Here is a 16,754-nt window from a genome sequence, read left to right as displayed (position 1 = left end):
AATAATTTAGTGTAACTAAGAATATGCAATGGATGCACAATAATTTTAATAAGTATTGAATATAGGAGTTTTTAAATTACAATTCTATATGGAATGAAACAATAATTACAGAATGATATTAAACAATAGTTAACAGCAAATAACATAGTTGATACGCCTAAATACTAGCTAACTAAAATAATATCAATATATTTTTGGTTTCAATACACTACTGGAAACTGTTTTGTAATCACTCTGACGTGTCCATTTTGTTTTAAGTGAAAAGGGCTAAACAGACTAATTAAAGGTGTATAATACACACTGCTGATTACATCAGTGATAAATGTTAAATATGTAAAAACACCGGTCAAACAACTGAATATTATGGAATCTCATTATCCATATGAGCATGTCTTAGGATAACTTATCATTGTTTTTACAGATCAGTACAAAACTTTATGATTTGATTCTATGAAGACAAGCTCTTTTCAATTTTGACTATTTTCTGATTTGTCATCCAGAGTGAAATGATACATTCAACAATTTAGAGTACACCTCATAATGGCTCAATTTTGCTTTATTAGATCTTTATAAAAAATTGTACTATGTTTGCATCAGAAAAGCTATTATTTCAATTCTAAAGAATTTCAGATTTAATGGATCCATAAAAATAATATGGGATGGGATTTCCACAATTTAAAGTCTGATAATTATGATCTTGTCTTTAGTTATTATGACTGCAGTTTTCTTTAACAGATTTTTATGCAATTCTTACACAATGTTAAGGTCTGTGAATAAAAGCCCCTTTTCAATACTGATGATTTTTCAAATTGTGGGTCAAAAATTATCCGCCTTATTCAAAATATAGCACAATGTTGGCGTGTCTTACACAATGACCAGCTTATCCCATGAAATTTAATATACAACCAAAAAATGCTACCTCCATTTCATTTTTTTTTTCTTCATATTTTCTATTCTGAAATTGTGACTTTAGCTTAACAAGAATATGTGTCCATAGGATACGATGCACACCTCACACTATATTTATGCTCTGAACTATCAAATCAGGATCAAAACCCTTATTTCTGATATAATATTCAAAGTTTATATCTTAATGAACACGCATACCAAGTTCAAAGTCGATGTGACCACAACTTGACTGTAAACTACCTTGATCAAAAACTTTGATCTCTTACCTGCTTGCACTATGTTTCTATGTTAAGTGAACAGTGAAATCATGGTTATAATTTAAAATGTTCACATCATAATGAAATGTAAAACATAATGCCCCTTCTATCATAGGTGGATGGGGCATACATTGTAGGCGGTTCATGAAAAGGAGGATGGGTGTGTCTTGGGCTCATGGAGCAGCTGTTTTATCAACTAAAGTTAAAGGACCTGAAATAATCACAATGAGAGTTTATGGGAATATCTACCTGTCATAAACCATGTAAGGTTTAAAGTTTTATATATACACACTGTACCAATACAATATTGCATGGTCATAACAGAAAGTCAACAATATATCAAACAATCCTTGAAACAATTCAAACTATTGCCATTTTCAGTGGTGTGTATTATCTAGACTTCATTCAAATTATTGACAATAAACTACCAACAAAAAAAAATAATGGAAAAATATTCTGGCATTACGGAATGGAAAAAATTATACATTAAACCAGTTCTTGGCAAGATGACATTTTTATTATTGCTATTAGATATGCTTCTGAGAGCAAACCCTGCCGTGCCTATTGAAAATAGTTAAATTACAAGAAAAAGCAGCAATTTTTTTGGTTGGAGAGTAATCATTGTGCACAATTCTGAATACATCACATGACAATATCTGCATTTTGTTTAAATGATAGTCGACAAGCAGACTTAGAAATTATAATTCTAAACAGGAATGAACTGAGATTCATGTGGTCTAGGTCAGGTGTAATTTACAATAAAATGCTTCGCTGGGCGCAGCTTGATACGACCGCAGAGGTCGAACCCTGAACAGTTGGGGCAAGTATGGACACAACATTCAAGCTTGATACAGCTCTGAATTTGGATTGTGATTAAATATTTGACACAGCATAGGTTTCTGACACAGAAAGAATGTGGTCTAAGAACTTCAATTTTTTTAATTTACCTATTATGGTCCAATGTCCAAAATCAAAATACATGGTTAGATTCAGCATATCAAAGAACCCCATATATTCAATTTTTGTTGAAATCAAAAAAAGTTTAATTTTGAACCCCAAGTTGGACAAACTTGAAAACGGGGCCATAATCAAAAATCTAAACACATGTTTAGATTCAGCATATCAAAGTACCCCAAGAATTCAATTTTTGTTATAATCAAACTTAGTTTAATTTTGGACCCTTTGGACCTTAATGTAGACCAATTTAAAAATGGGACCCAAAATTAAAAATCTAAAAACACGGTTAGATTTGGCATATCAAAGAACCCCATATATTCAATTTTTGATGAAATCAAACAAAGTTTAATTTTGGACCCTTTTGACCTCAATATGAACCAATTTGATAGCGGGCCCACAAATAAAAAATCTAAATACATGGTAAGATTCAGCATATCAAAGAACCCCATATATTCAATTTTTGCTGAAATCAAACAAAGTTTAATTTTGGACCCAAATTTGGACCAACTTGAAAACTGGGCCAAAAATCTAAAATCTAAATACATGTTTAGATTCAGCATATCAAAGAACCCCATATATTCAATTTTTGTTGAAATCAAACAAAGTTTAATTTTGGACCCCAACTTGGACCAACTTGAAAACTGGGCCCATTATCAAAAATCTAAACACATGTTTAGATTCAGCATATCAAAGAACCCCAAGAATTCAATTTTTGTTAAATTCAAACTAAGTTTAATTTTGGACCCTTTTGACCTCAATGTGGACAAAGTTGATAACGGGGCCCAAAAATCAAAAATCTAAATACATGGCTAGATTCAGCATATCAAAGAACCCCATATATTCAATTTTTGTTGAAATCAAACAAAGTTTAATTTTGGACCCCAATTTGGACCAACTTGAAAACTGGGCCAAAAATAAAAAATCTAAATACATGTTTAGATTCAGCATATCAAAGAACCCCATATATTCAATTTTTGTTAAAATCAAACAAAGTTTAATTTTGGACCCTTTGGACCTTAATGTAGACCAATTTGAAAACTGGACCCAAAATTAAAAATCTAAATACACGGTTAGATTCGGCATAAGAAATAAATAAATGTGGTCAAAGATTTTACAAATCTAATGCGCCATACTGTGCAATTAAAGATTACTTCTTGAAATTTTTCAATATTTGAAATTTGAAAAAATAAAATGCTCCGCAGGGCGCAGCTTGATACGACCGCAGAGGTCGAACCCTGAACAGTTGGGGGAAGTATGGACACAACATTCAAGCTTGATACAGCTTTGGATTTGGATTGTGATTAAATATTTGACACAGCATAGGTTTCTAACACAGATTGAATGTGGTCTAAGAACTTAAATATTTTAAATTGGACATTCACCTATTATGGTCCAATATCCAAAATCTAAATACATGGTTAGATTCAGCATATCAAAGAACCCCATATATTCAATTTTTGTTGAAATCAAACAAAGTTTAATTTTGGACCCCGATTTGGACCAACTTGAAAACTGGGCCCATAATCAAAAATCTAAATACATGTTTAGATTCAGCATATCAAAGAACCCTAAGAATTCAATTTTTGTTAAAATCAAACTAAGTTTAATTTTGGACCCTTTGGACCTTAATGTAGACCAATTTGAAAACGGAACCAAAAATTAAGAATCTAAATACACGGTTAGATTCGGCATATCAAAGAACCCCAATAATTCAATTTTTGATGAAATCAAACAAAGTTTAATTTTGGACCCTTTTGACCTCAATGTGGACAAAGTTGATAACGGGGCCCAAAAATCAAAAATCTAAATACATGGTTAGTTTCAGCATATCAAAGAACCCCATATATTCAATTTTTGTTGAAATCAAACAAAGTTTAATTTTGGACCCCGATTTGGACCAACTTGAAAACTGGGCCCATAATCAAAAATCTAAATACATGTTTAGATTCAGCATATCAAAGAACCCTAAGAATTCAATTTTTGTTAAAATCAAACTAAGTTTAATTTTGGACCCTTTGGACCTTAATGTAGACCAATTTGAAAACGGAACCAAAATTTAAGAATCTAAATACACAGTTAGATTCGGCATATCAAAGAACCCCAATAATTCAATTTTTGATGAAATCAAACAAAGTTTAATTTTGGACTCTTTGGACCTCAATGTGGACCAATTTAAAAACGGGGCCCAAAATCCAAAAACTAAATACACGGTTAGATTCAGCATATCAAAGAACCCCATGAAATCAAGAATAAAACCCCATTGAAATTGGTCAAGAAATAAGCAATTTATAGGAAGTATCTTCTTTTGCACAATCCTGTGCTATTAAATATTTCTTGCTATTGCGCAATACTGTACAATTGACAATTTCTTGCTATTGCGCAATATTGTGCTATTGGATATTTCTTGCTATTGCGCAATACTGTGCAATTGAAGATTTCTTGCTATTGCGCAATACTGTGCAATTGAAGATTTCTTGCTATTGTGCAATACTGTGCAATTGAAAATTTCTTGCTATTGCACAATACTTATTATATAATAATTTACACATCCTGTTTGGTGTGTATCTCCTACCATATCATTATTATTTGATTTTAAATATAAATCAGAAATAACCAACTTAAAATGGAAAATTTTAAAAGAAACAAAAAAGGAAAAAAAGAAAAAAAAGGAAAAAAAAATAAATCCCCCCCCAAAATTTTTTGAACCCCCATTATGATTCATCACCCCCAAACTCAATCCCAGCCTTCCCTTTGTGGTATGGTACCTTGCAGTACAATTTCAGAGAGATCCATACACTTGAACACAAGTTATTGTCTGGAAACTAAAAAAAAATGTGTTTTTTGGCCCCTTTTTGGCCCCAAATTCCTAAACGTTTAGGGCAATTACCCCCAAACTCAAACCCAGCTTTCCCTTTGTGATATGGAACCTTGTAGTACAATTTCAGAAAGATCCATACACTTACACACAAGTTATTGTCATGAAACTAGAAAAATGCTTGTTTTTTGCCCCTTTTTTGGCCCCTAATTCCTAAAATTTGGAGGCAATTACCCCCAAAATCAATCCCAGCATTCCTTTAGTGATATGGAACCTTGTGGTACAATGTCAGAGAGATCCATACACTAACACACAAGTTATGTCTGGAAGTTACAAAAATGCTTATTTTTGGCCCCTTTTTGGCCCCTAATTCCTTTACTGTTATTACCATAACCCCCAAAATCAATCCCAACCTTCCTTTTGTGGTATTGAACCTTGTGGTAAAATTTCATAAAGATCCATTCACTTAAACTAAAGTTAGAGTGCGAAAACCAATGTGTCTTCGGACGACGCAGGACGACGACGACGACGACGACGACGCCAACGTCATACCAATATACGACCACAAAAATTTTTTTGCGGTCGTATAAAAATAATATTTGAAAAATAATTCTTTTTAATTTCTGAAATCTGAAATGAGAAAAAATTGACCCCCACAATTTCTTTAAACCCCCCCCCCCCCCTTTTTTCCCCCAAAAAATTCTTTCCCTCAAGATATGGTCATAATATCTCAATTCAAATTTCCAATGGAGTTTGCAACCATAATTACCCATTTAAATTTACCATAGTGCTAACTTAATCTATTTTATAATAGAATTTAAAATATAGTGTCAAATCTTTCATATGGATTTTGTTGTAAAAAAGATGCAACATTTGCAGATATTTTTACTGGTCTTCCTTTATAAATATGCATTTCTTTAAACATAATTTAAAAGCAGTGTAAGGGAAGTAACCAAAACGTTGTATTTGGATTACCTCCCTTACACTGTTTAAAATTATCTTAATTGTTCATTAACCATTACTTTATACATAATTTAAAAGCAGTGTAAGGGAGATAATTTCAATGATGTATTTGATTTATCATCCTTACACTGCTTTAAATTATGTTTTGTACTAAAGTATTTGTCCATTAACCAGGACAACCTTGTTTTTCCCCCTTTTTTGCCCCTAATTCTTAAACGGTTTGAGCCATAACCCCCAAAGCAAATCCTAACCATCCCTTTGTGGTATGGAAACTTGTAGTATAATTTCAGAGAGATCCATACACCGTTCCACAGTTATTGTCTGGAAACTAGAAAATGCTTATTTTTTGCCCCTTTTTGGCCCCTAATTCCTTAACTGTTGGTACCATAACCCCCAAAATCAATCCCCACCTTCCTTTTGTGGTATTGAACCTTATGGTAAAATTTCATAGAGATCCATTCACTTAAACTAAAGTTAGAGTGCGAAAACTAATGCGTCTTCGGACGACGACGCTGGACGACGACGACGACGCCAACGTCATACCAATATACGACCACAAAAACTTTTTTGCGGTCGTATAAAAATGATTTTACAAATTTATTGAAATATTTAGAGAAGGAAGCCAGATAACGAGAATAGCAACAAATTTCAGAGCAAAAAACTACATGTAATCTACATGTACTAAAGTTAACTACTTAAGGTCTAGAAAATGAAATATGAAAAGAAAGCATTTCAATATTTATAAATTTATAATCAAACTGTACTTTGTCAAAATTCTTTTATATGTTAGTTGAATTGTAAATGAACATCTAAATGATCTCTCTAACCTATCACTACACATATTCTAGGTAGGTACTATTTCCTGTTCTTGAATCTAAACAGGACTGAAAGCTGAATGTTGCATACCCAAAAACATTCTGAGATATGCATTTACCTAAATTATGTAAGAGTAAAAAGTGGTTCAAACTTAACAATATTTTCATAAAAAATCAACATCATATTCAACCATAATTTTATAGTATAGCTGAACTTAAAAATCTCACTAAAAGTATTATTTTTCTTATTCTCATCACCAAATACATGGGTACAGAGAAGGTTTTTAATTCAAAATATGGATTTAAATATCGTGATTAAAGAGTAAAATAAAATAGAAACTTAAAGCAATTGGACCTTTCCATAAATCAAACTTGCTGAGAGAGCAAAATAAAGAAAATGGAACAATGCAAAAACAAGAATTTCTAATGTGTACCGGTTGATAACAATGAAAATCTTAACAAGTCACTTATTACTATATATAAGTTTAGTCAACAATAACAAGCCACTATATTAGGTATACATGGCACATTTCTCTACTATATTGATCATGGATGGGGCACAAATTTGATTTCAATGTTTTTTCTTTCTTCGTCTTGTTTTCTTCCCTTGAGCTGAAGGCTGGCTTGGTTGTGAAGGCTGTGGAGGTTGCCATTGTGTACTGCCCTCTGTATGCATTGCTTGTTGGAACAGATTATTGATAAAGTCCTCCAAGTCTGCTTCACTGTTAAAACATTACAAAACATAGTATGAAAGTTTAATTTATTGTTATTTTCATCTCATACATTCTAAAATCATAGCAAAGTATTTCCAAATCTATCCATATATAATTTGAAATTCACATTTTCTCCTTTCAATAACAAATATATTTCCAGGTCAACAAGCTGAAAAGGAATTTTTTCATAATTAAGCTTAAACATGTTCAAAGCAATTTTCATGAAAATAAGCCTGACTTCATAAAATTTTGTGGAAAATTAAAATTCATGTTGTGTTAATTTGACTTCATAAAAAGAAAGCTGATCAACAAATCTAAAAAAAAAGTTGTTTCCTGACTAATCTTTGTTTCAACTATGATACACTGTGATAACAGGGACCACATCAGGGTCCTATCAAACTTCTATCTCTAATGTTTTCCTATGAAAAGTCCCCATCTAAACCAACCCTATTCCAAACTGAATATTCTGTTCAGGCTAGAAATGTGTGCAGTTCACAAAAGTAATATTTACTAAAGAAAATTGGCTGTATGTCCCAACATATTAAAGTTATGAAAGGTTTGCTGTTTATTCAGGTTCAATTTAGACAGGTTTAACTGTATCTCAATACTGTTTTTTTTGTATGTTTTGTGATCTTTAAAACAATTATAAGGCAATAAATGATAATTTTTATGGAAGACTTCACTATAACTGTTTAATCTTACAGGGTTATCTTTAAGGTGAAGGAAGGAAGGTCATCACAGATTATCTTATTATATAAGTATTCAACTTAAAATTGAAGAAAACGACTTGCATGGTGTAACATAATGACTCCAAGCACCCTGGTTGTCTCATGATAGTGTACTCAATTTGAGTGGAGGATATAGTGGGTTCAATTCCAACCCAATAGATTAGAGTTAGCTACAGATGAGAACAATACAAAAACAAATAATAAATAAATTGCTTCGCTGAGCGCAGCCAGTGATATTGTTTGCCTCAAATTACATCCGAAATTCCTGCTTTTTCCCCTAGAGAAAATTCCCAATTACAAAAAAAAATGGCTTAAAATTCCTCCCAATAAGTTTGACATTTTTCCCAAAAGTGATGGCATTGGTATTAATGAATGTAAATTTCGGATTCATGTTCATTATTTTGATATTATGAAAGCGCTTTTGAGATCCAGGTTTCTGATCAGAATCATCACGGTGTTTGTAACACATGTGGTTTTCAATGCATTAAGTACCATCATTGTTTCCATCTCTTTACCCTCCCCTAAAAGTACCTTTCAGGTTAATTGTCTGACAATCAAAATATACGTGATAAAACTGTGCAGAAAAGACAGTAAAGTTTAGCAAAAAATCGGAGTTGTGTTTAAAAAAAAAATAAACCAACTTCCCAATTTCAATAAAAATTATGCATTTTCCCCCAAAAAAAACAGTAGAGGTAGTTTTGAAAAAAGACAACAATATCACTGGCAGCTGTATACGACCGCAGATGTCCAACCCCTTTCCCTTATTCCAAAAAATAATTCTTTCCCTCAAGTTATGGTCAGTATCTCCAGTGTTCTCCCCAGGCCGTTATAGCGTCGCGGTACCGCGACGCTATATTTTTTCCCGTGATGCTATAATAATTTCCGCGACGCTATAATTATTTTGAGGATGCTATTTTTCTTGTTTCTATATCGTAAATCCATGTCCTAAATTTTGAACTTTCATCTAATTACCGCATATGATCATAAAAATTATATCACCTTTAAGTGTAATCCCTTCAAATCGGACAATAGAGGCATTTAAGAGTGATTAAATAGGTGTTAATTGCCCTTTGGGTGATAACTGTTTGGATACGAATACCCCAAGCTGACATGATTAATACCACGTGGTCTGTCTGCAATCGCAAATTAAGACATGGAAAAAATGTAATCATAAAACAATTCGAAATCTACGTTTTGCATTACGGAAATTCAAAGATACAAACGATTTTTCTCTTTAAAAATGAGGTTTAGTCGTTTATTTTTACAACTTTCATAAAATTACTTTCTTTCTCTTCCGCCGGTACTACTTGTTAATCGAGAGCGAACATATCAGTTTTGGGCTAAATAAGTTGGCTTAAGTTTATGTTTCATCCATTTAATACATCAAAAGCGTCACATTCGTTCCCAATCTCTTGTCAAACATTGTTTATTTTCGTTAATTTTTCTTTAACCGCCATTGACTATTTTTGTGTAAACTACCGATCGGAACCGGACCAGATATGACAAAAATCCGCATTTTTACGATAATAACTACAGATGCACAAATGGCACAGCAGACAGAAAAAAATATACCAAAAAGAGAAAACTATGCATTAACAGACTATTTGTTAGATAACTTTGTTAAAAATATCCATCACCTTGATATAAAGAAACAACTGGGACTAATCCATTGAGTACCATGAAACAATGAATTTTTAGACATGAAAATTTTTTTTTTAATTGAAATTTTATTGCTATATGATACTTTCTCTTTTTACACTTGATATTTAGTATTGTATATATATAAAGGTTGCACTATAATAAACCATTCACTCATTCATTTAGTTGGGTAGGTAGGGTAACTAGAACCAGAGACATATTGTATTATATGTCTCTGCTAGAACCACACATATATTGTTATATGGCCCAAGAGGAAAACAATAATTCTGTACAGTAACTATAAATGAATATAGAAAACATAAACTGAAACAACTGTTATCATGGTTATATTTTAATTGTATTATAATTAATATAAACATATATACCATAAAGGAAATAGAGCATCACCGCGACGCGACAAATGACATTGAAAAAAATACAGTTTATTTTTTTTACGCCAAATGTGATGCTATCCAAAATATCTGGGGAGAACACTGATCTCAGACAATCATCATTTCTTAATATATAATTTACAAGCAGTGTAAGGCAGGTAATCAAACATTATTATTTAAATTGATTTTGATTGTGATTTGGATTACCTCCCTTGCACTGCTTCGAAATTGTCTCAATTGTGTTTTAACCAGAAAAACCCTTGTTTTTCCCCTTTTTTTGCCCCTAATTCCTAAATGGTTTGAGCCATAACCCCCCAAAGTCAATCCTAACCATCCCTTTGTAGTATGGAAACTTGTGGTATAATTTCAGAGAGATTCATACACTTTAACACAAGTTATTGTCTTGAAATTACAAAAATGCTTATTTGGGCCCCTTTTTTGGCCCCTAATTCCTAAACAGTTGGGACCATAACCCCCAAAATCAATCCCAACCTTCCTTTAATGGTTATAAACCTTGTGTTAAAATTGTATTGATTTCTATCTACTTATACTAAAGTTATTATCCGGAAACCATCTGTCTTCGGACGACGCTGACAACGACGACAACAACGTGATACCAATATACGACCAAAAAATTTTTAATTTTTGCGGTCGTATTAAAATCAACAGCAGATACTTTTAATAAACTTTTTTACTTCCTGTGCTGAAATTTATGCAGAGTTGAAGAATGGTGCAAAATGAATAATACGTTCATCAATACTAAAAAAACAAAATGTTTGGTTACTGGAACAAGTCAGAAGTTATCAACTCCATCTTTTCAACCAAATTTACAAATAAATTCAGAAACACTACACAATTCATCATGTGAAAAATAATTAGGTGTTAAAAATTGACAGCACACTTAGCTGGACAAATCAAATTGATCAAATTTGTGCTTGCATTTCATCAAGAATATACCTTCTTTCTAAATTAAAGAAATTTTTAGATATTAATGCCAGGAAAGCATATTATAATGGGTATATTCTGCCGCTCATCGATTATTGCTGTATTGTTTGGGGAGAATGTAAAAATGAAGGGATAATAAGAATATTAAAACTTCAAAAAAGAGCAGCAAGATTAATTCTTGATGCAGACCCTTTATCCCCATCAGCCCCCTTATTTAAAGAACTTGGATGAATGATAGTAGAAAACAGAATCAAATACCACAAATATTTACTCCTATATAAATGTATGCGGAAAGAAGCACCACAGTACCTACTTCAAAAGTTTCAACTTATATCTGTTAATAATCCTTATGCTTTAAGGGGTGTTACTCAAGGTAATTTGATAATTCCTAAGCCAAAAACTGAACTGTTTAAAAAATCTTTTGCTTATTCTGGATCAGTTTTATGGAACGGACTACCATATGAAATGCGCAAAGTGCAAAACACTTTTTCTTTTAAACAAATTATAAAACGATACTTGAGGCAGTCCCAATATTCAATATTCAGTCTTGAAATGATTACAACTATTACTTTTTTAGAATGTATGATTTTGATTTGTATGTAACTGTTTTATATGTTCTAATGGTACATGTACACTGAACTATCATGACTATACCATTGTGTTTAATATGTTGTATGTTTGCTTTTTTTTTTTTTTTTTTCTTTCTCTTATTATTTTTTTTACTTGTATTGTATATGAGGGCCTCAGGGAAGATTAGTACTTGTAACTAACTGTGTTTACCCTCTTTAAATAAATAATTTATTATTATTATTATTATTATTATTATTGATTTTAATATTTGCTGCTCTCTATCAGGCACTTTGAATACGAAGCAAAGAGCAACAACTGGGCAGCTTTTAGCCTAGGTAGGGTGACATATCTTCCAAAAAGGACTGTTCACTTGTTTGCTGCTATGTTGAAAATCTGAGTCACCATGTCCGTATGGCAAAAGCAGGGTATATGATATTTACATGTTATTGTCCTGAAAATGCATTGCATATTTTCTAACTGGAAAGCACAAATTGATCAAGACTGTCATTTTTTTTTAATAAGAACAGCAATACTGTAAATTCACATGTACATTTAAGCCATATACCTCCTACATGTTGAACAAATCCAACTGAATATATACACATAATACATACCCAGTCCTGCCTTGCTGTGCACCTCCTCTGTTTCCTTCTGTGGCTATTCTATAGAACACATGGTGGGCACTAGCCTGCATATGTTTAAAGAAATCTTTCTACAATGAAAAAAAAAAGACTTTAACAACTAGGCACATTTTCATATTTTAGGACACTAGAATAAGTGTTAATAAAATTTAAATGATTTCTTATTTTCAGCTTTCTACATATAACTTCATTCATAATTAGCATAAACTAACTTGCACAACAACACTAATTAACCATCACCTTAAACTAACTTGTACAACAACACTAATTAACCATCAACATAAACTAACTTGTACAACAACACTAATTAACCATCACCATAAACTAACTTGTACAACAACACTAATTAACCATCACCTTTAACTAACTTGTACAACACCACTAATTAACCATCACCTTAAACTAACTTGTACAACAACACTAATTAACCATCACCATAAACTAATTTGTACAACAACACTAATTAACCATCAACATAAACTAACTTGTACAACAACACTAATTAACCATCACCTGAAACTAACTTGTACAACAACACTAATTAACCATCAACATAAACTAACTTGTACAACAACACTAATTAACCATCACCATCATTTAACATGAACAAAATATTGCACAAGTAAGTGATAATTCAAATCTTCCTAATCAAAGTTCAAACATTTACCAGAATAAGTGCCAAGTCATTGGAAACTTATTTTTACAGAAAAGTGGCAGTAATTACTCAATAAAAAAAGTTGCTTATCTAATGTTTAAAACTAATAATTACCTTACAAGCAACCCATTCAGTTATATCATATATTTTTCCTTCCATACATGCATAGTAATGCCATAGGAAACCAAACATTGTTGTCTCAGCCCAAACATCACCCTGTGAAAATTAAACATGTATCAACAATATATATTCTTTATTGATATAGTAACTGAGGTATACTTATTGAAAAACATCATTAAATTCAGCTTAGATTGATTTCACATTCTAACTCTACAACAGTAAATGACTTGCTGCCCAAATTCAAACTCTGTCTGCATGTTGTGATTCTTAGCACTGTGTATAAGTTTTATTAAACTTGCATGAGGCAAACTTATGTTAGGCTGGCTGCTAATTTTGTTGTCAGAGTCCAAAATTTGGAGAGTCAGCATTTCTTTAGAGCAATTTTATTTGTATTAAGAGTGCATGTCTCATTAATGTCTAATGAGCCACAAAATTTAGATCAAGGTCACCTTGCAATCATTCTATACACCAAATACAGATGGCACATTACTTATAGTATTTGAAAAACAAGACCAATACCAGATCTAATCTGTGTCGCTGCAAGCAATTGATTATGGTCAAATGTACATTGAAGCATAACTGATCATTCCCTTTCATTGAAGACAAGAAAATTTTGACAAAAACTTTCCTTGAACAATAAGTGTTGTAAAATTTCAAACTCAACATTATCAAGCAGCAGTCCAGATTTAAAATCATTCTCTTGCATAGAAGCCAAGAAAAGTTTGACAAAAGTTTTCTTCTCAAGATCTTTCAGACAGGCAGAATGACTGACAGAGTTGAGCCATTACTAGACCTGCTTTGGCAGTTGGAAATGCAGGTACGAACCACAGACCTTATAATAGAGATCAATGAACAATGAAAATGATTCCAACTTCAAACAAACCTTTTAAGACAGGCATGAACTCGTTACAAATATTTTCTGATTCAAATATAGATGACCTATTGATGTAAGAGAAACTGACTTGGTAAAAAATAATGATTACTGAACAAAGAAATGAGGCCAACAGGTAAACCTGAATCAGTTTAAATCAAATGTTAACATTTTAAAACCAATTCCTTACATAATTCTGGCATATTTATATCTAAAATTAACCAAATCACAATCTTTAACAAGTAAACTATGCAAAAGTTTCAAAGTCATAGACCAAGACAGAGGGATTGGGTCAAATGATTTCAATAGAAATGAGATTTGCCAATGCTAAATACAAATGCATATCAAATATCAGTCACTCAACATTAGTGGCTTAATTAAATGACATAATAACAAATTTTAACAATTTTTTACACTGCCAACACCTGGAAACAGCATCCCTAAGACTTGCTTCCTTGACATTCGTTGCAAGTGAGACCAAAACTGAAAAATTCATGAGACACAAGATATGGATTATCCAACTCATCTACCTTCTGCATCGGGTCAGAATGGGGACATTAAATCTGAAGACTCGTGTAGAGATAGTGACATGTTTTCTGCACATTGAAGAACCATTGCAACAGCTCTTTGAGGTGTCCATAACTGGCCTTTTGCAAGGCAAAATTTCTGTCCCCATCCAACATATGTGGGTTTATTTAAGTGGCAGTCAAGTCTTCAGCCCTTTATCCCAGTCGTCATACCTTGTAAAACCTCACTTATGTATTTATTGTTAATAGTTTCTTGTCCTGAATATGCATGAAATAATTGCCACAAGCAACAGTCTTCTTAAATATAAAACTTCAGACCAATAGTGTTTGCCATCACCACCAATTAATTAGCAATTCTATGTCTTGAATTCTAAGACATTTGACAACAGGGAAAAAGAAATTATAGAAAAAGAGATCTTACCTCTTTGGCAGAATGTCTAACATTACACCGTTTACAAAATCTGGCACTATACCATGGTCGCTCTATAAATACTCTCCTGTGTTTTCCTCCACAATTATCACAACGCATCATATTGGCAGCCTTAAATAAAAACTTTCTACTTTTAAAACTTGTAAATATAATAGCTTGGTAAATTATACTTCATTGTTTAGCTTTTTTGTTCCAAGTTATTATTAAGGTAAAAAAAGAACTGAGTCTATAAATGATCCGTTAAAAATCAATTGTCCTGAACCTTAACTAGCAGTCATATCAAGACAGATGGACAAGGATAAATCTATATAACATTCAGTTTGTAGGTACAGTACATTTATTATAATGAAATATTTTAAGTAATATAAGTAATGAAACATTCTTACCTCTTGCATTTTGTCTTGCAGTTTGGTCAACAGATCATTAAATTCCTTCTGAAAAAAATAAACAATGCTCATTATAACTAAATGTTGTAGTCACATGTCAAGACATTATATCATACAAAAGTTTTCTGGAAATAACTTTGTTATAGTCATAAGTTTTCAAACTACAAATAATCAATTGTTTATAAGATGTTGAAAATTTCACAAGATCACCTTGTAGTACAATTTCATAGAGATCCATACACTTATACACAAGTTATTGTCCTGAAACACCTAAACAGTTAGGACAATAACCCCCCTAATCAATCCCAACCTTCCTTTTGTGTTATGGAACCTTGTGGTACAATTTCATAGAAACACTTATACTCAAGTTATTGTCTGGAAACCAAATGTCTTTGGACGATGACAAGATACCATTATATATCGCAAATTTTGCGGTCCTATAAAAATCAGTCTTTTGTGAAGATGGGCAGATCACAAGAGTGTGCATAAATAATTAAGATCTCTGTTCTCAAAATAATTAAACTGACTAATCATACATTTCATCTCTATTGACAACAAAGCAATCAGTGACATGTTCAATAAATAAATATGCCCCCGCTTGCATATAACGTTAAAAAGGGATATAACTTCAGAATGGTAAAAGTGACGCCACCCAAATTCAAATTTGATCTGAGTTTTGTGGTAATAAGCATGCATTGTGTATAAGTTTCATAACATTTTGTTGAGGCAAACTAAAGTTAGAGAACGGAAACCAATTTCGGGACGTACGGATGGACAAGTGTATACCTTAATGCCCCCTCAACTAAGGTGGGAGCATAAAAATGTTATGGTATTAGCGACAATCTATTGAGTGTTGTCATAACCCAAACATTACATGTATTTTAGTTTGTAGCACTTATATTTATTTGTTATCGATTATCTGTCAGTCAATCAAGTTTATATTTTTTACATCTTTAAAAATCAATACAGTGATTTTTCCGCATGTATTTTCCCATTCAGTGAAAACTATACAAAGTGAAAATTTAACCTGCCCATTTTGTAATCAAACCAGATATACATCATTCATCATAATTAAAGAAATTTAAGGTTGATGACTTCACTCACCATAGCAGCTTCAGCTTCATCTGCCTGTCTGAATTCTGTGTCATACTTTATTCTAAGATCCTACAACAAATTAAAGTCATTGTCATTTATTTTTAACTGAAATTCAAAAAAAAATTGCATTAAAAATTTGTGTGAAAAAAACGTTTAACTGTACAAGAATGTGATAGTAACATGTATGTGAGATTTTTTTTTTAGAAATATTGGGGTAGGTGAGCAATTATTTTAATGCATTGCTGAGGAAAATGGCAAAAAAACTTACAAAATATTAAGGAAGCCAGACATGTTTTTATCAGGTAGGGACTAAACTTAATGGTTACC

The 16,754-nt window shown here is 32.0% G+C and overlaps 2 protein-coding genes and 1 long non-coding RNA gene across 17 annotated transcripts in view; 1 reads left to right on the top strand and 2 right to left on the bottom strand.

Moving 5' to 3' along the window:
- The window catches only part of LOC127710138 (uncharacterized), a 304,241-nt gene that overhangs the window by 46,597 nt on the left and 240,890 nt on the right, over positions 1–16,754 (top strand). The gene's annotated exons all lie outside the window — the stretch shown is intronic.
- LOC127709512 (uncharacterized) overlaps positions 1–16,754 on the bottom strand; it is a 217,648-nt gene that overhangs the window by 4,207 nt on the left and 196,687 nt on the right. The gene's annotated exons all lie outside the window — the stretch shown is intronic.
- The window catches only part of LOC127709649 (uncharacterized), a 479,059-nt gene that overhangs the window by 435,295 nt on the left and 27,010 nt on the right, over positions 1–16,754 (bottom strand). For 4 of the 14 annotated variants that reach the window (XM_052215357.1, XM_052215329.1, XM_052215315.1 and 1 more), the window contains exons 9-14: positions 16,437–16,496; positions 15,333–15,380; positions 14,938–15,057; positions 13,113–13,214; positions 12,317–12,414; positions 6,333–7,438 (exon numbers count right to left, since the gene is read on the bottom strand). In XM_052215357.1, coding sequence (XP_052071317.1) covers positions 7,288–7,438; positions 12,317–12,414; positions 13,113–13,214; positions 14,938–15,057; positions 15,333–15,380; positions 16,437–16,496 — 579 coding nt within the window. In that variant the 3' untranslated portion in view covers positions 6,333–7,287. Of the gene's footprint in view, positions 1–5,050; positions 7,439–12,316; positions 12,415–13,112; positions 13,215–14,937; positions 15,058–15,332; positions 15,381–16,436; positions 16,497–16,754 lie in introns of all 14 variants that reach the window. The other 10 variants (XM_052215267.1, XM_052215304.1, XM_052215259.1 and 7 more) reach the window with 4 other exon arrangements.

Source organism: Mytilus californianus, unplaced genomic scaffold (assembly GCF_021869535.1).
Source record: "Mytilus californianus isolate M0D057914Y unplaced genomic scaffold, xbMytCali1.0.p SCAF_1, whole genome shotgun sequence".
NCBI lineage: Eukaryota > Metazoa > Mollusca > Bivalvia > Mytilida > Mytilidae > Mytilus > Mytilus californianus.
The sequence above is the reverse complement of the archived record's forward strand: the minus strand, read 5'-3'. Positions and strand labels throughout refer to the sequence as shown.